At 32.8% G+C, this 23759-nt stretch overlaps 1 protein-coding gene and 2 pseudogenes across 1 annotated transcript; 1 reads left to right on the plus strand and 2 right to left on the minus strand.

Moving 5' to 3' along the window:
* Positions 1-588: 588 nt before the first annotated feature.
* LOC120194247 lies at positions 589-3372 on the minus strand (annotated as a pseudogene).
* A 3842-nt stretch (positions 3373-7214) lies between these two features.
* On the plus strand, positions 7215-9075 carry LOC120194080 (lamin-like protein). The gene is made up of 2 exons (XM_039196473.1): positions 7215-7443; positions 8584-9075. The coding sequence occupies exons 1-2, from the start codon at positions 7230-7232 to the stop codon at positions 9072-9074; spliced, it is 705 nt and encodes a 234-aa protein (XP_039052404.1). The 5' UTR covers positions 7215-7229; the 3' UTR covers position 9075.
* Positions 9076-11307: 2232 nt separating this feature from the next.
* LOC120194411 lies at positions 11308-16648 on the minus strand (annotated as a pseudogene).
* Between the last annotated feature and the right edge of the window lie 7111 nt (positions 16649-23759).

Genomic DNA, 23759 nt, shown 5'->3' on the forward strand with positions numbered 1-23759 from the left:
ACCAAATAATTTGACAAACTGCTTCGCTACACAATTTTGATTACATTGACAAACGACCATTTAAAAAAGAGAAATCTGACAATACGTAACCATTGACAAGCCAATTGGAAAACAAATGCCATGAAGATCTTTGTGGAAGTACCAACACGACCACAAAAGTATACGAAAAACTTATTGAAAACCATAAGGAACGTGCCATAAGAACAGAGAAAAACATATTACAATGACAGAGATTCTTATTTAAAAGTGAAAAAACTCGAAAAAAGAAAAAAAGAAAACAAAGACCTAATATGAAAAAGAACAAGAAAAATAATAATCACCCGATGATCGGTAAATACTATTAAAATTAGCGTTGTCATCGGCTAAACAATAAATAAAGGAAAAAAAGAAGACGGCACAAGGATATTGAGATAAAAAATTAAGTTAAAGAAAGAGATTCTTCCATGATTGATGCAATTGTTAGTTGTGATAAGTGGCGGCTGAAATATGAGTTCTCCTTCTGCTACTTTCGAACTATAAAGGAGACCTCCAATTCTTATAAAACTTTTTTTTTTTTTGCAGCTTAGGAAAAACATAAAGACGAATTCGGGAAGTAACCCTAATATTTATATGCACATTTCTTCATATAAAATTGAAATGAAATTTATTATTTAATCTAAAACAGATTTAACCAGTTGCCTTCAAAGAATTTGGGGAACTCACAAATAGATTCCAACAAAATTCCAACAGCCTTGGCCTCCTCAAACCCAGGCTTTCTCGGTTCAAAAAATCCATACATATTCCAATCTAATAAGATTTATGCGTTCAATCTCACCACCTCCATTAGCCCAGACATAGTTTCTGAAAAATATCAAACTCATTTAGCATCATCATATTCATTCCTAGCACATACATCAAAAGTGTTGCCATTCTATTGCTTGCAATGCCTCTGAACATTCTGTAACTGTTACGACTTGTGACAAACAACAGCTCCGTAGGACGAGTCGTTATCTATGACCCACAGACACATTTCCTGAAGCTTCTTCTGAATGGAAAGCAAATCTCTCTCTTTAACCCAGTAAACCACCTTTTTATTCGTCTTCAAGTTTTGATTGGGATTTTGGTTGCCGATTTCCAAGCTGAGGCTTTTCTCATCAAATCACTTATATCTAATCCCCTTCTGTTCCATCTGTTTTATCATTACGGATGCAAAATTTCGGCCATCCCTTTGTAGCGAATCTTTCTCCACCATAACTACAATATCATGCAGAAAAGCATCAGTCCAAATTTTGTGAGCAGAAGGTGAATTCTTGACAGAGAAAAGGTCCAGGCTCTCTCCTGCATAGAAGTTGTCTGCCGAATCAACAGACTCGTAAACAGATCATTATCGACAAAAACCATGTTTCCATTGAATACCCAAGTATTATAACTGAATTCTAAACTTTTTTTTGACAACATAAGCCTTCAATAGAATCCCTTTCATAGACTCTTGAATTCTCCCTGATTCAGATGATCTTATATTATTAATTGGTCTGCATCAATCACAGGATATCCTCTTCTAGCAAGATCAAACAGAAATTCCGTTGCAGGACCGAAGAAAATATAATTCCAAATATTTAGGCTCTCAAAGTGACAAAGAAGGTTTCTAGTAACAGTGTCCGACACCCCAAATAGGTTGACAAGTAAAACAGTTCCCTTTGTCTGCACAGAGGGAAGAATATACTCCAGATCATTTAAGGGCCTGACAATTCTTCCCGGAACTTCTTACCTGAAACATAAATCATACCACTTCATAGACCTCCAAGATTTCATTTCCGGAAAATGGGAATCAAAAGAATTTGCATCCAATAGTTGAGAATCTGGCCCTGCTGTTTTTCCATAGTTGACACCAACATCCCTGTGGGAGACGCTAAGTGATTTCTCATCTGGAAACTTTGTGTATATATTAAAATAGCCACGAGAATGAATAAATTTAATGAGCCAAGGAGTCCATATTATTTCTCCCATCCTTTTGTACCAACCTGTAGTAACCTGTATATAGTTTCTACGTTTTATTAAATTGAAACTACACAACAAATATATGAGCAATGATAGATGAAGAAAATAGCTAAAACAACGTAAGTTTACCATCCCATCAAGAAATGGCTTGATGTCTTTCGCCTTGTGATCATCGTACCGCAACCTGAACTCTTTCCAAGGCTTTGGAAAGAGAAGCTGGCCCCAAGTGCCTACCAGTCGGTAAAAGAAAAGTCCTGAGGTGCTCTCCAGTAGCATCTTGTTTCCATGTTTACCCGGAGATGCAAACAAATATTGAAGGAACACCGAAAAATCATAAAGAAAAGAAAGAAAATGATCATGTTTAGTGGTAGTCGGGTCAATAATCTTACAATTTTGCTGGTTAGAATGGCATGTGTGCTTTTCTTTAAGAAGAGAACAATGTTATTCTCATAAACGATTTCTTCTTATAAGGAATAGCTAAATATAATATAACAATTTATGGTATGATTACTCGGTGGAAAATAAAATGATGTATTTTGACCTAAGAGGATTACATATTATTATTCTTAAAAATAATGTTTGCTTATATCAAATCAGATTCCCAAAGTTCAAATGAAAATTTTCATCGCAGAAACCACAGTAATGACAAAGCTTCAATTAGCAGGTCGGATTTATCTTCAATTTTAACATAAACCCAATCGTCACCGCATAAATTAATATAATTCAGATACATGGGAACTTCAAAATTGTTCATCGAACAATAACAATTATTCATTTCCAATTAAGCAAAAAAGGAAAAAGTTCACCTAAACTATCAAAAAAGAGAACGAAACCTGAAAGGAAATAATTGGTACCTGGAACAAACCTTGGGCGCCGAAGGGAAGCTCCATAAACGGAAGGACTAAAATTGGAAGAATTGTAATAATAATTCAAGATCAAAGCTTTCAAATATTTAAAATATAGAGGAGAAAGCTCCAAATCATCTGCCACAACAAAGGCGAACTCATCATCAGAAGTAGGCCACCAGGCTTCTAACCATTGAGCCTGAAGACCCGCATTGGCGGTTCGGTAATGAACGATCTTTTGCCCCCGTTTCCACTCAAACCCATCAACAAACCGCAGAATTCCAAGCGACTCCTGAAGTTTGAGGTCAATGTCAGATTCGGATTGGTTTGAGAAATGATCAATGAAGATGTGGAGGTGGACCGGGAGGTAGGGGTCGTAGCGGGCTTTCAAAAGGGAGGTGAGGCAGCAGGTGAGGGAGTTGAGGCGGTTAAAAGTGAGGACTTTGATAGTAAGGAAAAGGTTGGGGTGGAGGAGATGGCGCCGGTGGTGGCGATAGAGTGGGGATTTAGAGTAAGTGTTTGGGTGCAGATGGAATTTGGGTGAGGGGAATTAAGGAGGAGGAAGATGCAGAAGGCTAGGAGGAGGAGGAGGAAAGGAGCCAAGTGTTTCTTTGGACGGCCCATAACCTTTTTGGGGTTAGAAGTTTGGGAAATGATCTGGCAAATTCATAGATCTCTCTCTTTTCGTACAACTCTAGAAAAAGCTCCGTGTGGGGTGGCAATGGCGGATTTTGGTTGGATGTCAGGATCCTATCCAAGACTTGTAACAAAATTTATAGTGTTTTCAAGAGTCGGAAGAAGGAAAGTGTTTTGAGCTTTCAAGAGTGGAGGATGGGAAGCGGAGTGGTGAAGCTCAGTTGAAGGGGATTGCAACTGTGGAATCACGGCGGCGATGTACAAAAATGTTTTGGAAATGTAATTCTAAATTAGTGCGAAATTTAGAAATAAGACTACTTGGGTATGGATCAACTTCGAATGGCTCTTTTGGGTTTCCCAAAATAGATACTGTCCAGACTCCAGACCCACTACTTCAAAAAGGAATAAAATGTGATTCCGGCATTCGGGGTATTGAACCCGACGTGAATCGAATACGAAACCTTCTGATCTGCAGTCAGACGCCTATCATTTCGCCACGGAACCGGATGCTTCTTGATATTAAGGGTGCGGTTCACATAATGTAAAATTATCAGTAGAAATAAGATTATCGATAGTAATAAGATTATTGAGAATGTTGTATTTTGTATTTGGTTGGTTTAACAGGAATATAAAAATATAATGTTTGATTAAAGGAATAAAATATTATTGAAATGTATATTTTATCAAATTATCCTTATTATATATTTGTTTTTTTACAAGTTGAATTGTAATGTAATACTACTATAATTAATTTATATATTTTCCTTAAAAAATTTAAATTCATAAAATTTATATAACTTTTTTTACAAAATAAAAAAGAGAAATAGGTTTAATGAAATGGTAAAATTTTATTTTAACCTCTGAACTTAATATAAAATTCTAATTATAGATTTTTTTTAATAAATCTAAAATAATTTAAGGATAAATTTGTAATTTAACATTCGTAGAATTTTTTTATTCAATGATAAAATAAGGATATTTTTTTAAGAAAAAAAAATTAAGGACGTTTTAGTCTAAAACTCTGGTAATCCAACAATACCTAAGAAAATGAAGGTATTAACATTCACGGTAATATACCCTAAAATATCACTGTTGAAAATAAAAGATTACTAAAGGCTGAGAATATTGGCCAAGCAAACGGGAAATGGAATATGAGATTACTCCAACCAAATCTCCTAAGTGTTATTTATTTTCATCATCATTATCAGAAGCTTTCAAATACGTTAGAGAGAGTTACCGAGACAAACGATATAATGTTAGCCTAATCATATAAAAAAGTAAGTTCCGCTCATAATATAGTTTGTTATTGTGATAACTTTATATGTTTTTCTTATTAAATGTCATATATTTTAAATTTATCATGTCATTGCACAAATTAACTTATCTCAGTGGTTAACGTAATTGTTATTGTTCCTAGAGGTTACTGGTTCGAGCACCAATGACTGTAGTAGGGTGATTGAGTGCTTATTGTCAAATAATTAAGAATATTTAGAACAAATATTATTTTGTAATCATCTTAGTTTACTAAAAAATTATAATGTCATTATGTATATATATTATATTCAAAATTTTAATATATCATTTAAAGTATTGTCTGAGATTTTATAATTGTTTTTAAAATTCCTGGAATTTGAACATATTTAAACAAATTTTGACACCAATCCATTTTGAACATAAATGAAATTAAAAAAAATAGAAGCTAAGAATAAATATGGAATTTTATGTTAAGAGATTAATTTTTATAATTTAAAAGACGTTTAATTTATAAATTTTTATAAATAAAAATAAATTATTATTATTTTGAAAGAAAAAAAACTATGCCCTTAGTCCGTTCTTAAACGTGGCAATCCATGGAGATAGGCACATGGATGAAATATTAGGTGGTAAAGGAACAAACATTCAAACATGCACAGTTCCGAATATGCCACCGACACTAAATTCACATTCACATGATGTCCAGCTGTCCATTGCTTAAAAAAATTATCTTAAACTTTAATAGTTAATTAATAATAATAATATGTAAATAAATCCACTTGGGAATTAATTTTTGTTGTAATTTGATTCCAACTAAAAAACAATAATAAATATACAAACAAGGCAGACACGTACGGACGGCAGTGTCATCTTTTTACTTCTTGGATCTGAACTCCCAATTCCATAATTACGATAAGCCCAATATCTCATCTCTTTTTTTTTTTTTTGAATAAATAATAATTTTATTATCCAAACATCAAAGTTTTGCTACAAATCATTCAACCAATCAATATAAAAAGGAAACTATGCACACTTAAACAAAAACAGTGAATGACATAGCTATAAACCCCAAGCATTACAAAGGTTAAGATTAGTACTATTTAGTCTATTGATATTTTTTCTCCTAAGACAAAACCGAACAACATCAATGATTTCGGTTAGCAAAATTGCAGCAGGTCTTGACCGATGTTGAAAAATTCGTTGATTTCTTTCCTGCCATATAGTATAGATAAAAGCATACCAAGCTATCTTTAAAATGAAGGTGATAAGAGATTTCCCTTTCTATGAAGTGCTTGCTGTAGCAACCGTTTCTTCCCATGATAAGTTTGTAGGATTCATTCCATTCAATATCAAAACAGAATTCCATAAGCATACGGCTACTGAACACTCAGAAAATAGGTGGTTTCTTGTCTCGTGAGATCTTATCTCTCTTTGTTGTGCGAATGAGAGTTGTAATTTATTTTTATGTTATATCATGAGTAATATTTAGTATTATACTTTTAATTTTTATTTATTATATTTGTGTCATTTTGATGGTCTAGTGTTATCGTTTAATTGATTATTTTTATTTATAAATTAAATTTTTTAAAACATAGTATTAAATATTTCCTTTTAAAAACATAAACTATATATCAATACTAGAACTCAGACTTAAAAAACTTTGTTTCACCTCTCTTTCAGCTGTCACTTTGTAAACAAGACTTATCAAACGGCCGGTTAAATAGTTTGATATCGTTTAAATAGATTTTGAGTTCGAGTCTTTATGCATGTAGAAAATTTCTGTTGAGATATTCACTTATCAAAATCATGTGTGTAACCCGAATTGATCCTTCCGAATTAATCAATATGAAACATTGGAAATCGAAAATACAACAACAAAGAAAATAGTAACACATAACAGACTCAATAATTCAAGGCTGCACATGACATAAAAGTAATGCGGTAGTTTAATGACACGGATGATATATCTGCACCTTTCAATGTCCATATGCACATGCATCGCCATGGATGAAACTCGAAAGTGACCTTCATGGCAGCATTTCTGTTTATATATTAATCTGTTGTTCATTTGAGAATGATTAAATTAGGAAACAAAATGCCCCCTAAATCTTGAGCTCTTTCATGCTTCTGAATTTAGTAATCACTATTATTTCCCCCCTATCAAACTGTGTTTCACTGTTTCAAAAAATACTATGTTTGACGTTTTTAATTTTTAGAATATTTTTTTTACATATGCGCAAGAAGAACTTAATACAGAATTGATAATTCCAACTCTAGGTAATTAACAACTTGATAAGTATTATTCGTTTCTTATCATTCACTCAGCTGTGAAAGAAGTTGAATCTGACAATTTAATGAACTGGGGCCATCAAAAAAGGATAAATGATAAGATGAACCACTAGAGTAATTCCATGCAAAAGGCAAGGCTACATATATAAACCACAACTTAAGCTTATTCCACAGCTTCTTAAAGTCCCAAGAGTTCCTCTCTAGTCCACAAAAACCATCACTAAAAACATGGGACGGAGCTCTGGGTATTACAGTACTTCAGTTCTGCAATTCTTCACCATTGCTTCCTGTCTCCTGGTTCTGTCTTTCACAGGATCCGTCACAGCTTACAAGAACTACACGGTCGGTGGTTCCCTTGGCTGGTTCGACACCCTTGAAAAGCCTGATGTCAATTACCAGAAATGGGCGGATTCCAACAACTTCAGCTTGGGTGATTTCCTCGGTAAGTCCCTTTTTATACATTTCCTCTTTGGATCGTATGATGCTAATCTGTGGATTTTTAGTATATACCCGTCAATAGAACAAAATCATCACAACCCAAATAAGGAAATGGTTTGAAAAGTGGAGGGATTGATCGGTTATGCCGTTTCTTAACAGTACGAATTAGCAAGAAAATCTGGGACTTTTTTTTCCTTCAATTTAGCTGCAAACTACAGATTTTCATTTTGTTAGAGGTGTAACATAGGAAGACGATGGAACAATCCAAACATATATGATCCCTTATCTTCTTCAAGAATTGACTTCTTCCTAAACTTGCTCCACTCATACATACATGCCTCGTCTCAACTATAGATTTCCTTTTCTTTTATTTTCTTAATTCCTTTTTCAATAGCCATGCTTTAGGGTTGTTTTTGAATTGTAGAAAATACAGATATGAAAAATGACAAGGGAAATCTAATGAAAAAGGAAAAATGATGGATTGTCATGCAAGAAGTCTACCATGTGCACTTTGCAAATTCGGCTGTCAGAATATGTTTGCTCACTGACATACTTTAAAGGGCATTAGATTCTTGAACTACTTGAATTCATGTCTTTTTATTACAATAAGAGTTAAGTGAATAGAAGGTCCTTAAACTATAATTCTTATTTTAGATTGATTTTTAAGTTTTATATATTTTACATTAATTTTTTAAATTATAGTTTTATCTTAAATTAACTTTTACATTTTAAAATATTTTATATTAAACTCTAAATTATTGATATAATTTTTTAATCATTTAATTAATACATCATCAACTCTAATTGTTTAAAATTTTCATATGTTTTAAAAAATCTGAAAACCCAATATAATTAATATCTATATCTTCTTTCATAAAGAAAATATCTTTATCAATCTTTATATTATCATTATTATTTTACTTTTTATTAATAAAATGTCAATTCTACGGATTAATTTTTTTTACTTATTTGAGGTTTTTGATATAATTTTTAAATTAATTTAGAATAAGACCATAATTTAGAGGGTTCTCATACTATTGTTTCTTATATAATAAAAATATATATTGAATTTATTTTTTATTACAAAATTCGGGATATATAGAACCGTGTGAACCTGACAAATTTATTTGTTTTCGTTTAACAGTCTTCAATACGGATAACAACCATTCAATAATCCAAACATACAATTTCACCACGTACAAGCTCTGCGATTACGATGACGCTCTTCAAAACGACACGATTCAATGGTCGGCGGCGGATCCGTCGTCCACGGCGCCTCATCCCATCTCAGTAGCGGTCCCTTTACTAAAAGAAGGGATGACCTATTTCTTCTCCAGTGATTACGACGGCGAGCAATGCAACAATGGTCAGCGCTTCAAGGTAAACGTGACCCACGGCCAAGGGTTGCCCAAGAGCTTACAAGATCCGCCGGATGATGCGCCGGCACCCAACAGTGCAGATTTTGGGAGCGACGATTCCGCCCCTGAAACCATCGTGCCGGCGAACTTCGATCACCCCATTGAAGAGGATAGTGATAAGGACGAAGCTTCTGGTTCTGGATCGATTTCTTTTGGCGGCAGATTCAATAGGTTCTTATTGTTGTTTCAAATTGTTTGCATATTCTTGAAATTTTGATGTTTTGATTTTCTTTCCTTTTTATGATCTTTTTTTTATCCCTTATACGATATTAGTGGCGATTTACGGGTGTTTTAGTGTTTAAGATTGGTGGTGTATTTGGTTTTTGTATAATAAAAAATAATAATATAATACAATAATTTATATCATATTTATATTTTTAATTTATATTCTTTTAATAATTTCTAAAATTTATATATACCTCCTCAAATTTCTAACTTTCTTTTTAATCTCTTTACGACGTTTGAATTATTCATAATTCTCTTAATCGTAAAGTTGAAAAAACAATGGCTCATAGGATGTATTGAAAAATTATTTTTTCAAGTAAGGTGATGGTATGAGATGTCGGCTGGAGCACTTGGCGTTTTCGAAAAATTGATCAAAATATTGACATATTTGAAAAATCGATCGAAACACTTAGGGGCGTTTGGATCATAGATTTCAGTATTACTGGTAGAAATATTTTTTTTCCTCTTCGTGATACCCACATTTGAATAGGCAAGATTCTTAATAAGAGTGTAATAAAATATTCCCAGTAGTAAATTTTTTCAATTTTACCGGGAATATTAATTCTATGGTGAGTTTAGGTATTTTTTGTTTCCCTTCAACTTGGATTAAAATGCCCTTGAAACAAAAGATTTATTTCAAAAATACCCTAACTTTTATTTCAAAATCTATAGTATATTATCATAAATTTGTTATCATAACTTTATTTCAAAAATATTCCCAACCGGGAATTTTATTTATTTATTTATTATCATAACTTTTTAAATATTAATTAAGATTAAAATAATATATGATATATTTACTCTTTTAATCTATCTATTTATCTTTTAAATTTTGTAAAAAATAATTTAAATTTAAATTTAAATTTAAAAATATATATAAATTGAAAATAATACAATAATATATTTTCTATGAATTTTTATATAAATATTTTCATTTGAATATTTGGAATTCAACTTGTTAAAAAAATATCATAAGGATAATTTTGTAAAATATACATTCCAGTAATCTTTTATTCATTTAACCAAACACTGTAATCATACATTCCTATCAAACAAACCAAACACAATAACATAACATTCCTTGTAATGTGTAAGGTAATGTAACATTCCGATAATCTTATTCCCGGAAGTAATGTTACATTCCATGAACCAAACGTACCCCTAGTGTTTTAAAGCTTTCATCTTCACTAGCAAACTCTCTCTATTATGGTTATTCTTGTCGATTATGCATGGTGACCATGTGGAAACTACTATCAGGGATTTAAATCGCGGTCACGGTTGTGTTTTCAGTCAGTCATATTTATTGCGATTGTGATCATAGTATATTCTATTGCGTATAACAGATATATCGAAAAACAACACTACCATTATTTCAAGGGTACTATCGCAATCGCAAAACCGCTATTAAAACTCCTGACTACTACCGCAATTACCAAAATATCATAGCCAAAACACCAAGTAAAGAAAGCTATCATAGTTGGCTAAAACACTAAATAGTGAGGAGGAAACACCAAATATTGGTCTTGGCTCAATGATTGAGTACATGTTTGCTCTCCTAAGAGACCCGTGTCTGATTCTTTTTAGCCCCCAATTTGTTATCATTATTTAATTGAAGAATTAAATTTATTAAAAGTATTTTTGATTAAGTTTAGGTGATTACAAAATATTATTGGTTTTAATTACTTTCAACCATTTGACAATGAACGCTCAATCACCCTACTACATTTGCTAATACTCGAATTCGTGATCTCTATTAATAACAACCATTACTTTAACCATTGAGATAATTTGGTTCGTGCAATTTATTAAAAATATGACTAAATTGAGAGAATGTGTAAATAATATAGACCAAATATGTGATTACAAAGTAGTACTAGTTTTAACTACTTTCAATCATTTGATAATGAACGCTTAATCACCCTACTACATTCGTTGGTGTTCTAATTTGTGAACTCTAGGAATAACAACCATTACTTTAACCATTGAGATAATTTGTTTCGTGCAATATATTAAAAACATGACTAAATTGAGAGAATATGTAAATAATAAAGACAAAATGTGTGAATATACCAAAAAATCAAGTCACTTAGTTAACAATTACTATGTGATGACCACGTCTTAAATAAAAACGAATGTGACCATATATTATTTAAATAAAAACGAATATGACCTTATATAAGACATGACTAAGCAAACATTACTCTTGTATAGGATAAGACAGAGGAGGAAACAGGGTTTAATTATTTATATTATTGCAAATATTTTATCATCATTAACTTTATAAAGGGTAAACTAAACCACCGCATTCCATGAGAATTATCAACGCTTTCCAAACACTGATAACAATGGAAAACAATTGGAACAACCATGGCTGTTTAATCCTCCTACAAAAGAATGAAGATATTGGACCAAAACAGGAACATTCAAAACAACATCAAATACAGTTAAACTTGGAGACATAGGAGACTCCATTGTTCAGTTCACTTCTCTCATGTCCTCTTCAGTTTTCCAGACAACATCTTCCAGACAGGTTGAAAGGCTTCTGTAGAACTGCAGAGAGAGAAAAAAGGAAAAAATCTTAACATTTAATCGCCGGCAAATATAATCTCGGTTTAGGACACAAGAGAGAATATGTGCTCAAGAACACACTAACTCAGATAATATCGTAGAGACGATCTAAGGACTAATCGAAAATTATAACAGGAACCAATGGTATGCCATTACATAACTCTCATCTGTAGTTTGTCCAAACCAGAAAACAGAAACTGCAATGAAATTATAAGGATAGAATGACAGGGTACCTTGTTGAACTCCAATGTGTCCCCCTTTGCTTTCGAACCTCAACCATGTGTAAACAAGGTGCCACTTGAAATATCTGATTGACAAAATAAACAGATTGATCAGTAGAAAATATAACCCGAGCTTTAAACGAAATGTCGCTTTAACTCAAGTTACCTCGGTGGCGACGTTGAGGTTCCCTTTCCTTCCTGCTTTCAGATTCTCTAGTCTCATCTGCATGATACAATACAAAATAAGTAATTGTATGTATAATCTTCGATAATTACCTTCATTATATGTGTGTAAGATTTGTTCACCTTGAAGTTTTTCTTGTGTACATCAAACCCCAAAGGCTTTGCAGCTTCTTCAATTTTATGGATAATCTCATTAGCAGGACACTTGGATGTAAACCTTGTTTCTTTCTTAAATCCCTGCAGAAAATAGAACCACCAAGTGTTACTTCTAATACAAAACTCGATTTTCCGATTTCGTCCTGATTTTTCGATAAACTATCTCATTTTAGTACATCGTGCGGAACCTCGAAAACCTCTTGATCCAATATTAGAAATACTTGGTACTGTCATTGCTCAACTTTATAAACATCTAAATCAAGGTTAACACTTTTGACAGAGATACAAACCTCTTCTGCATCAAACAGATTCCCAAGGTTTAACCCTTTTGACATAGAAATCAACTCGAAAGCGTTCATGGCTGTTGGTTGTTCTTCTCTCCTTTCTGTAACATGGTGCTCCTGTTACATAACCAACACGTTGATAAAAACTTGAAGAAGCACCAAATATAACAGCACCTTCTACAGTGTTACATGTCAATTGTTCTATAACTAAAGAGAGACAACATCAACTTACTTCATAATCTTTAAAAACAGCTTCGACGTCATCTAAATTCGTATCATCTTTCGCTTCGAACACAGGAGGATTGTAATCCTTTTTAAACCATTCGTCCTTCAAAATTTCAGGAACCGTAATGCGCTGCAACATAAAAAGAGATATGTAGGCATTAACATCAAGCCAAGTGAAAATGTTACAGAAAAACAAAACAAAAGTCTGAAGGAAATGATTTCCTAAAATTAAAGGCCAACATAAATATGCATGACTAAATGCATGCAGAGATGAACCTTAAAGCCGAACCCTCCTGCTGGAAAAGGCTTTTTTATTTATTGTCCATTGTCATAATTAAAGAAAGTAGTTGTTTAATTAAATATACTCGTAATGGACAGTGTCATACATACATAAATAGTAAGATAAAGAGGTATAGTGTAGTTATCTTTCCTTAGAAATTATATGCAGGCCGCGAATTAGAAATCTTTCGGAGGGGGAAAGAGCAAAAAGAGAAAGAGCAGATAGGATTATACATTTTTAATATCCATTCTGCAGATTTCTCGGACTCCATCTCCCACGGTTATGTCCGCTAACAAGGGAAACATGTTAGTCTATAGTATTGAAGATGGAGGGGCAAAAGACAAAAGCATAGATTTACAAACCTCATAGTTATGTCATAAGGAACAATGTTTCAGGAAAATCCATATTTCGCAGAACTATTATACATTCAGCAAGAATTTAACTAAGCAACTTTTGATGGAACATTCTTTTTCTGTCATGAGTGTAGCTTTATTTTAATTTGGTATTGAAGCCTGAAAAACATTCATGTATAATAACTTACAGTTATCGGGTTTGGATCCAGGATTCGAGTTATCAACTTCATTGCACTAAAAGATAGCCAAGGGGGGCAAGTGAATTCTGCTGCTGAAATCTGTGCATCCCGAAAATCAGAGTGCAAAACAGGCAACACAAATAACAATGGATAACTGCAACATGAAATAACGAATGCACACCTTTTTGTACAGGTTCATAAGATTAGAATCATCAAAAGGCAAGTAACCTGCAAGCAACACAAAGAGTATCGCTCCGCACGACCACAAGTCTGCAGTTGCCCCATCATAGCCTCCATCATCGAGGACCTATGTTATAGGAAGAGAAAATACTGTTAATTCTAAGGGGTTAAACAAATGGTGAAAAAAATAGTGTGCTTAAACAATTGTCCGCACCTCAGGAGCAACGTAATTCGGTGTACCACATGTAGTGTGAAGGAGACCATCATCCTACAAATTCAACTTTGGGTTAGACATATTTTGGAATGTTCTAAAGCCATCAAAGACACACAGAAACAGAACCGGTTCTATACATTTACAGAATCAGTTACATCAGGACTCGGGAGCTTAAAAAACTTAAATGAATGTTTAAGTAGATAAAAGGTTAAAAGAAGCTCGAGATATCAGATATCAAAGTTTAATCATTGTGTATTGTGTAGAAGGAAAAAGAAGATGTCATAATTACCCTGACTTGCTTAGATAGTGCACTCAATCCGAAGTCTGAAATTTTGAGGTTACCATAAGCATCCAACAGCAAATTTTCAGGCTGCAAGAAAATCAAGAGAAAGTATAAGTGAGCATCATTTCTTGACAGCATAATATGCGTGCGTGCATAGAAACATAAATGCATCAAGTATAAACATATTGTCCTTAAACAATGCCAAGTTAAAATACCTTCAGATCCCTATGGTAGACACCCCTGCTATGGCAATAATCAACTGCATTGATGAGTTGGTGGAAATATCTCCGTGCTTCATCTTCTCTCATCCGTCCATTGTTTACCTTAAGAATTAAGAAATGTAAAGTAAGCAACTTGTAAAAAAGGTAAAATATAAAACCAATAACGAAACTAGGAAAAATATTAGTGGAGCTCGAGGATTAAAGAGACCATGAGCACAGATGAGAATCTAACATAATATGCAGAACTTGTAGTTAAATAATAAGAAAAAACAAATGTCCAAGATTCACCGACTCACAATTTTGTCAAAGAGCTCTCCCCCGGTGACGAACTCCAAAACAATGAATATCTTTGTCTTGCTTCCCATCACCTGAGTAGAAGCATACAAAATAATTGAGACACGCCCAGAGATCTATTCAATTTTCCAACGATGCATGAGTGAATATGATAAAGGATACCTAGATATACTTAATGTTGTTGACCAACAATTATAAACTGATTCAAGAGGATTCTATACTTTGAAGGCTCAAAGTATAAGAACAGAAGACTAGATAAAACCATGTAACAGAACGATAAGTTCTTACTTTTTTTATCATATGTGAAGGTACGTAAAGGGAGTGCATATTTGTGTACACAATTCAGACATAAAAATATGCAAGCTTCTAAAAGCCAAAGTTGTCGTATAATGTTCGAGTTCGGAGAAAGAGCCTGATATCTCAATATCGAGATATCATGATGCCACCATTTTACGGCTAGTGCTAAAGATAAAAATGAAGAAGGGAGGGTTTGTTTCAGTATACGTTTCTTGGAAATGATTCCAAAACCCCAATCCATTGTTAAGGAATATGGATTTCATTGCATAAAACATAATCCTGTAATGGAACCAAGGAGAACAAGAATAATAAGTAGATGGTGCACAAATCAACCCCCCCCCCCGGCCCACCAACAAAACCACACAGAGAGAAATAGAAACCTCATATAAGCGAACGACATTGGGATGCTTTATCAACTTCATCGTTGCTATTTCCCTCTTGATCTGCAAAAGCAAGCAGGAGGACAACTAAGAAATCAAGTACAATACATGAAACGTATAATTTCCCTTCTTAAAATGTGGTTATAATACAGCCAATGGAAGTTCCTTAGCAGATCTCCAAAGCAAACATAGTAGTTAAGGAGAGACAGGGAAGAAAGCAGAGTTAAAAAGAAACCTGTTCTGCCATCTTGTGCTTGAGAACCTTGTCTTTATCAAGGATCTTAATTGCCACAGGTTCCCCAGTCTCAGAGTTTCTTGCAAACTTCACTTTAGCAAATGTCCCTTCCCCAAGAGTCCTTCCCATCTCATATTTACCCACACGACGCTTAATTTTAGTTTGACTCATTCCTCTTATAACTTCAATCACTTTCTTGCAAGATTTGAAAACCTGTTCCTGTAAAAAATGTCAAGACATAAATCCCAGACCAACATCTTTGTCACTAAAGTTCACAGTTTTATACAGCATCAATCGCTAAAACACGATGCAAAAAGATCAATTTGAAGAAAGAACATTGATGTTTATCCATGGAAGAAAATAAATTGTCACTGAAAAGCCATCGGACATACAGAAAAACATATGATGAAAACCAGAAAAAAAGGGGTAAAATCCCAGCAAAGTTAAACAGCCAAATGTAGTAAACCACTCACTATTAAAACTCAAGTGATTTGTTTTTGGCAAAGAAACTCAAAAATACAGATGCATCTCCTTTAATTCCTTTAAATGACAGATTCCCAGGTCAGGGAAAGTCGGCTAAAATAAGTGGGAAACGAACAATACATTTGAATCAACCTTATATTAGATAATAAAATAGCCAACAACTCGCAAATTGAAATAAAACAAATGAACTAGTACATAAAATATTACCCCCCGGCGGATCTTTTTCCCCTCTAAAGACCACAAATTTTCTTGGCCGTATTTAAAAACAATAAAACAATCAAAGCTTTTTATCTTAGAAAAGCATGCATGGAGCCCCTAACGCCATGAACTTTTAAACAAATCACCAACACAAGAGACAAAAAAATCAAGGAAGACAGATCGAAATCTAAAGCTTTTGCTGATTTAAGAAACTCAAGAATTACCCAGAAAAGTAAATTAAAATTTGGAGCTTGAATTGATTTCACAAAGGCTGAGCTAAGGGCTATAAGGGTCTAGAATCATCAGTTTGCGGTCAATATCTTTTTGTACGAAAAAACGTACATGTTTCAAAGCAAATTCTATGACGGCACTGCAAAGTAGAAATCACAGACTTCCTAAATATATATATGTGATTGAAAGTATTAAAATAATGGGAAGAGAGAAAGAAAATAGATACACTTGAAAGATTGGATAAGAAAAAGGAAAGGGCAGAGAAGAATTATGGAAAAAAACTGGCTTTTGAGTTAGTTCAAGAGGTGGATATAAAGGCAAAATAGCCGTAATAAAAGACTCTGATGAACGTCTTAGAGAAGAAGAATAAACCAGTAGTGTACAAGCAGACAAACGTTGCCACCTGCTACTGTTTTTTTTAAATTATACTGATAAATTCGGTTAATTAATAATTCGATAAATAACTCTGAATTTCTTGGAAAACACCCAACAAAAATAAACAGTAAACAGTGACTTGAAGCGTATTCGCATACGTATTGTATGTGATGTAAATTCTTATAATCAAGTGAAAATATCGCACATACAAACCTGAACGGGTGTTTGCCGCCGAACCTTCACTGGCTAATGTACGGCGATCCTTGCCGGTGAGTATACCGAATCATAGTGACCGTAAAAACTGTAGAGTAAAACGTATAATATTATGGGTAAAGTATACAAATGATCCATCGACTACAATATATTATCTTGTTGAATTCATGACTACTAAAAGTTACAAAATAATCTCTTGATTATAATATATTTTATTAATTTTCTTAACTATTAAAAATTATAAAATAGTCAACTAACTATTTATATATTCTAAGTTTGTCCTTTTCTATTAAAAAGATTGACAACAGTCTAAGTTGAATGTTAATTTATTGACTGATATATGATAAAATCATATTTTAATAATATTTATTGGCTCGATAGCATAATATTTCCAGCATTGATCGATGATATAATGTAAATAAATAATCAATTCACAAAATATAAATCAAACAATTTTAGGATCACATTTTATCATCTCAATCAATACGATTATGTCCGACTCAAACGACCTTCATTTTTTCAATAAAAAATAAGTTTGAAACATATGAATAATGAAATCATCGTTTTATAAATTTCAATAATTAGATTTAATAAAATGATATATTATAATTGTAAGATTATTTTATGAATTTAATAATTAAAAGATTTAAGAAAATTAACATCTTATAATTAATCATCATTTGTATTAGTTTACCTAAACATTATCGGTAGTGGTGACAAGGTACGTTTTAAACATAAATGATTGAAAGTGAAAGAGGGATTGCTGTGGTCCACGACATGTCTACCCTCCTGTCTCAATCAACGTACATCTGCCTGAAAGAGACCCCACAAATATTACCCTAACAAATTCAAAATTGTTTATTATTTCCCTTTTATTGTTATACTAGGTTATCAGAACGTTGGGCAATCAAGAAGGATCACGTAAGGAGGATTGAGGCCGTAGAAATGAGAATGTTTCGATGGACATGTGGTAGGACTCTGAGGGATATGACGACAAACTCTGCTATTAGGATGTCCTTGAGGGTGGTGTCTGTTTCCGAAAAATTGAGGGAGGGAAGACTACGGTGGTTTGGGCATGTCCTTAGGCGACTACCGTCGGATGCGGTAAGGAGGGTAGAGTCGATTACAGTCGACGGTGCCAGAAGGAAAGGACGACCAAGGCGAAAGTGGGAAGACTGCTTGAGATCTGATTTGAGGGATTTAGCCCTTACCGAAGACATGACCTCTGATAGGAAAATATGGAGGCTAAAGACTAGGGTAGTCGAGTAGTGTGGGTCACATCTATAGGGTGTATCATCTCTGTCTTCTTTTAATGTCTTTGTAGTATTTTCCATGACTTATACTTTTTATACGTTTCTGTTATTGGTATTTATGAAGGATTAGAACTGGGCTTGCTAACATTGACTTCTGTGTATCATTCTCTTCATGTTTCCTCTTTTAAATTTAGCCGGATCTTATGTTTCTGTCTATATGCAGAGATTCTTTCGCAGGGATTATTATGCAGGGATTAATTCCCGTTACAGACGCACATATGATTTTAATGACTGCATATGAATACTGTTTAGCTATGTATTTATGTATTTACATGCATTGTATTTTATCTAAATTTTTAATTTTCTGACTGCCGGAGGTCTTCCACGGAAGCTACTCTCAACCTGGCGTTGGGGGTAGCTTACTACCCTACCTCCCCCTTACCCCATACATATGGGAATTGGGTTTTGTTGTTGTTGTTGTCATTACAATTAATCACTTGTTTTTAACTTTGACCTTGATTGATTGCAACCAGTTTTCTAAAGGAAAATATCTGAGATAATTTGTCTGTCAATTCGTAGTTTAATATTACAAATTTTAAGAAGAGTTAAAATTAGGCGTTTTTAAAAAAAATATATCACCATACTAATGAAATATTACTCATCAGAAATTATTTTTACAAATATTATCAAATTATTACTTTTTTGACAAAGCACGAACCAAGAAGAGTACATACGTATGGTTTTGTCTGGGCTAACACCACGTTAAAAGACACGAATCATAAAGCGTGTCTTCACAGAGAAATCTAAAACATACAGGAAGGCATGTATCATGATGCGCACATTCTATTATTTACCTTGAATTATTACGCATTTCATTATTACTCGAGCCTTAAATCTCGACTATCCACCCATCCTCCTTCCCTATAAATATCATCGAATGCAAACATCAAAACACACGAAAATTAATTTTACTTTCTTTCTTCTATCAAACTAAATAAAAATTTTGTTATAGTTTTTATAAGGTAATTTTTTTATTATATTATATTTTTTTATATTTAATTATTTGACCAAAATTTATTATATTATTTTTTGTTATTTTTTATGAAAGACATTATTTATGGTGGACGGATGGATTTAAATGAAAGTCGCGGATCGTGATACGCGTCTTTTATCAACTCGGACGAAACCCTGCGAAGGCGCTTCATGATCCGCGCCTGCTAACATGGTGTCAGGCTGCCAGCTCGGATAGAACCCCGCGAATGCACGTTTCATGATCCACGCTTTGTCAGAAAAAAGGGCTAGATCGATAATATTTAGAGAAAAAGGTGCATGACAACTAATATTTCGTTGTTAAAGTATTTTTGGGTAAAAACAATTTAAAATTAAGCATAACACGCGAATAAATATTTTAATTTTAATTGTGGAATTAAATTATTTTTAATGTATTGAAAATAAATTTAAACTATAAAATATAAGGAGCAATTGAATAATAAAGACGGATTAAGTCTAAAAATTTTATTTTATTTTCAATAAAATGAATATGCAAAATTTCATATTTTTTCCCTCTTTTAATATATTAAATTATATTTAATATCTAATCTAAAATAATAAACTCCACATGCATCCACCTGATGACGGAAAGTTGCATGTAAAACAAAATAGTTGGAACAAGCATTAAACTGGTCCTCTAATTGAAGTTTATTCATTTAAAAAAGCTTGGTTCATGAAATATTCGGTTGGTTGGAGCAATTTCCTTCACACATGCAGACGGTAGCCTAACACCCGTTGAATGTCCCTTCAAATAAAATTAATAAATTAGTTCATAGTTTAATTGGTAAATAAATACTTAAATTATATATATATATATATATTTTATGAAAGTACGTGTTGAAGATTTTATTTTTATTTTTCTATTACGTCAGTAAAATAAGTTATTCGATAAATACATGACACGTGACATGCACATTTTTTTCAATGCTCACGATTTTTCCTCTCTCTATTTGTTTCCAAAATCAATAGAAATGGAAATTGTGAAATAAGAAGAAGAAAAGGAAAATAATTATTTTGAATCTTTAAAATTAATCTCAAATACTTTGATTTTGATATGTTTCGAATTAGTATCAAATAATCCCATCTTAAAAACTCATCTGTTCTAAAACAAAATCAATTTTTTTCTCAGAAATCATAAATTGTTGGAGACGTAAAATATACGGAGCAGACCTAAAATGCTTTTAAGGCGTATAATTGTCCGTACATCAAGCTCGTCTGATTAAATACAGTGGGGTAACCCATGTGACCGAGTGGGTGGTGGCTACTCCTTTTCCGTCCCGTCCGATTACCAATTAATTGGCCTGCCTAAATTACGGATATGTCTCATTCAAGAATAATGAACGCATCAACATCATTTTTTTAACGGTGAATAATTAAGATATAATTTTATGTATGATTTAAAAAAATTATTAGATGATTAAAACGAAATTAAAATATTAATAAGTGACTAAATACATAATTTACTATTTTTTCAATAAATATAGTTCACATAAAATTATTTAAATAAATATGGTTAATATTGCAGCCACACTAAAGCCCTTGGTAGTTATATATGATCTTGTTCCATTTTCCTTGTAATTTCAAGATTAAAGGTGCAATGATTAATAATGTGATTCTCAGAAATTATTTGAATTATAAAATTATAAATTATTTGAATTATTTATATCGTCAATCTCCTTATATTTACAGTACTTAAATTGTAATATTTTATAGGTTTAGGGTCATAGTTAGCATTCTAAAGTCGAATAGGGTTTACCTTAGTGTTTCTTTCATTGCCCTATTAGGTTTTTGTTTTCTAGCCAAGTTTGTTTCAGTTTCCTCAAGTTTCAGAAGCTTGTTAGCCTAAGGCTTTGTCACTCGGGCCGGGTAGAAGTGCTAAGAATATGCGTCCGACATAGATATGTTCATGTCTTGCTAAGTCTTTCCATGAATTTAGAGTCATTTTGGTTCACGGAATATAAGATTATTAGTGTGAATAAAAGATTATCAGGGAATAGGATTACTGGGAATGTTGTATTTTTTGTTGGTTGGTTTAGCAGGAATGTAAGATTACCGTGTTTGGTTAAAAGAATAAAAAAAATATTAGAATGTACATTTGACCAAATTGTCCTTATTATATATTTATTTTTTAATAAGTTAGAAAATATTTATATATTTTCTTTAAAAATTTAAATTCATAAAATTTATATAATTTTTTTAGAAAATTGAAAATATAAAAAGGTTTAATGAAAGGGTAAAATTTTATTTTAACCCATGAACTTCATATAAAATTTGAATTATATATTTTTTTGTAAATCTAAAATAGTTTAAGGATAAATTTGTAATTTAACCTTCGTAGAATTTTTATTATTATATTTTTGAAAGAATTTTTTTAAGGGTATTTTAGTCTAAAATGCCGGTAATCTAACAATACCTAAGGAAAAGAGGTAATGACATTTCCGGTAATATACCAAAAAAAAAATCCACTATTAGTAATGTAAGATTATTGGGAATGACATTCCCAACCAACCAAACGTGATAATATGGATTCTATTCCCATTATAATCTCACATTCCCCCAACCAAACACACCCTTATATTTGCGCATACACATAATCAATACTAATATCCAGATATGCATCCTGAAATGAGTGATGGACCTGGGTACTTCAAGAAAAGCATAGGCTTAAATTCCAATCAATGGTCTCTAAAAATTAATGTACTCTTCTATCTAGCGGTAGACATGCATTAAAATTTCTGTATATTTAACTTCAAACCCTAGCCCCTGTTGGAACCATCTTTTGGGTGGGCCCGGAATTGGGCTTCAACTTGGATTTAACGGGTTAGAGTCGCCACCGACCACTTTGAAATGAATTTAGGCGGGTCGGACACCATCTTACCTGATCTGCGTTATACCAGAAATGTGTCGGGTTCGGGAGTCGGTTACGGTCAAGGAAGGATTAGCACCCTTGAACCGCCCTTTCGGTACCAATTAATTTATCGGTTGTCTTAATTGCAAAAAATTTAAATTTAAATTTAAATTTAAAAACCCGATTCGAATAATTACCTTTGATCGATTAAAAATATCCCTAAAAAATTCAAACAATGTTAGATAAAAAAAATAAATAAACTAATGTTAAGTAAATGAAAGGGGAAAAAAAAGAAAAAAAAAGAAAATATAAAAATATAAATCAAAAAGAAAAAATAATAATAGTAAAGAAAATGAAAAGAAAACATATTGAAATTACAAGTAAATAAAAATGTTTAAAGGATCGAATTAAAATAAATAAAAATTTATGGACCAAAGGGATGCTAAAAAACTGCAAAAAAAAGGGTTGGGGGAATAATTAAACCATATATAAAGAAAAAGACTAAAATAAAATATTTACAAATATAGCAATAAAAATCAAATATTAGTAATAATATATTATATATGAAATCAGTGACTGGAATGAAAAAAATAAAAATCAGTGGTCGAATTCAAAATACGCAAAACAACACGAGTGGTGACCAAATTAAAACAAAATGAAACAGAATATCCATATCAGAATAAACAAATAACACGAGTCCCCTGGTGACTATAATGAACTGAAAGTATATTAAACACCTTGAAATAAAAGGAATTAAATTTGCAAAAATAAAAGGAATTAAATTTGCAAACATAGCTGGAATGTAAGGCTTACAAAAAGTGAGGACTAAACACGCAGTTGTCCCCAGCTGAAACAAATGACATGTTCCCTGTACACGCCACTTACTTGAAAAAGAGAAAGAGATGCACTAAACGCCAAATGATGCTTTGGTGGTAAAGCATTATCATGCTTTAAAAATAAAGAAAAGCAAAGGTGATCCTTGGAAGCTTCAAGCAGCTAGAGTTGTTTAATTCGGCTCCCAACCTGTACGCGTCGGTGTTGGTTCTTTCACCACTTCTCCTTGGACCCGCGCTCGATCGAAGATTCCCTCTCTTCTTCACTTTTTCCTTTTTGTTTCAAACCTCTCCTGCCAAGATCTCTTTGATGCTATGAAGTTCCCCTCCACTCCGGTGAAACAAGGATCTTTGAAATCGAGAGATAAAGTATTTTCTTGATAACTCTCCGGTATATTTCGTGAATACTGTGTTTAATATGGTGTGTACTCTCTGGTAATCGTATGAAAAAGGATCCCCTTTTTCCTTCATTCTCTGTGTATTTATAGTGATAATCCGATTTTAGACTCCTGTTAGGACTGAAACTCTTGCTTTACTTGTTGTGGTGGCCGAGGAAATCGGCGTCAAATGTGGGTTGTTAGAGGGAGACGTGCAACCCTGGACTGTTGCGACGATGGAGGCGTGCGACGACGTGATACAC

Source organism: Hibiscus syriacus, unplaced genomic scaffold, assembly GCF_006381635.1.
Source record: "Hibiscus syriacus cultivar Baekdansim isolate YM2019G1 unplaced genomic scaffold, ASM638163v2 tig00116997_pilon, whole genome shotgun sequence".
In the NCBI taxonomy this organism is placed as follows: Eukaryota; Viridiplantae; Streptophyta; class Magnoliopsida; order Malvales; family Malvaceae; genus Hibiscus; species Hibiscus syriacus.

What these genes read in the sequence shown, in the direction of transcription:
- LOC120194080 (XM_039196473.1), top strand. Translation starts at nt 7,230, where the DNA reads ATGGGACGGAGCTCTGGGTATTACAGTACTTCAGTTCTGCAATTCTTC. An exon ending in CAGCTTGGGTGATTTCCTCG is followed by an intron (nt 7,444 to 8,583) that starts GTAAGTCCCTTT and finishes TTCGTTTAACAG; the next exon opens with TCTTCAATACGGATAACAAC.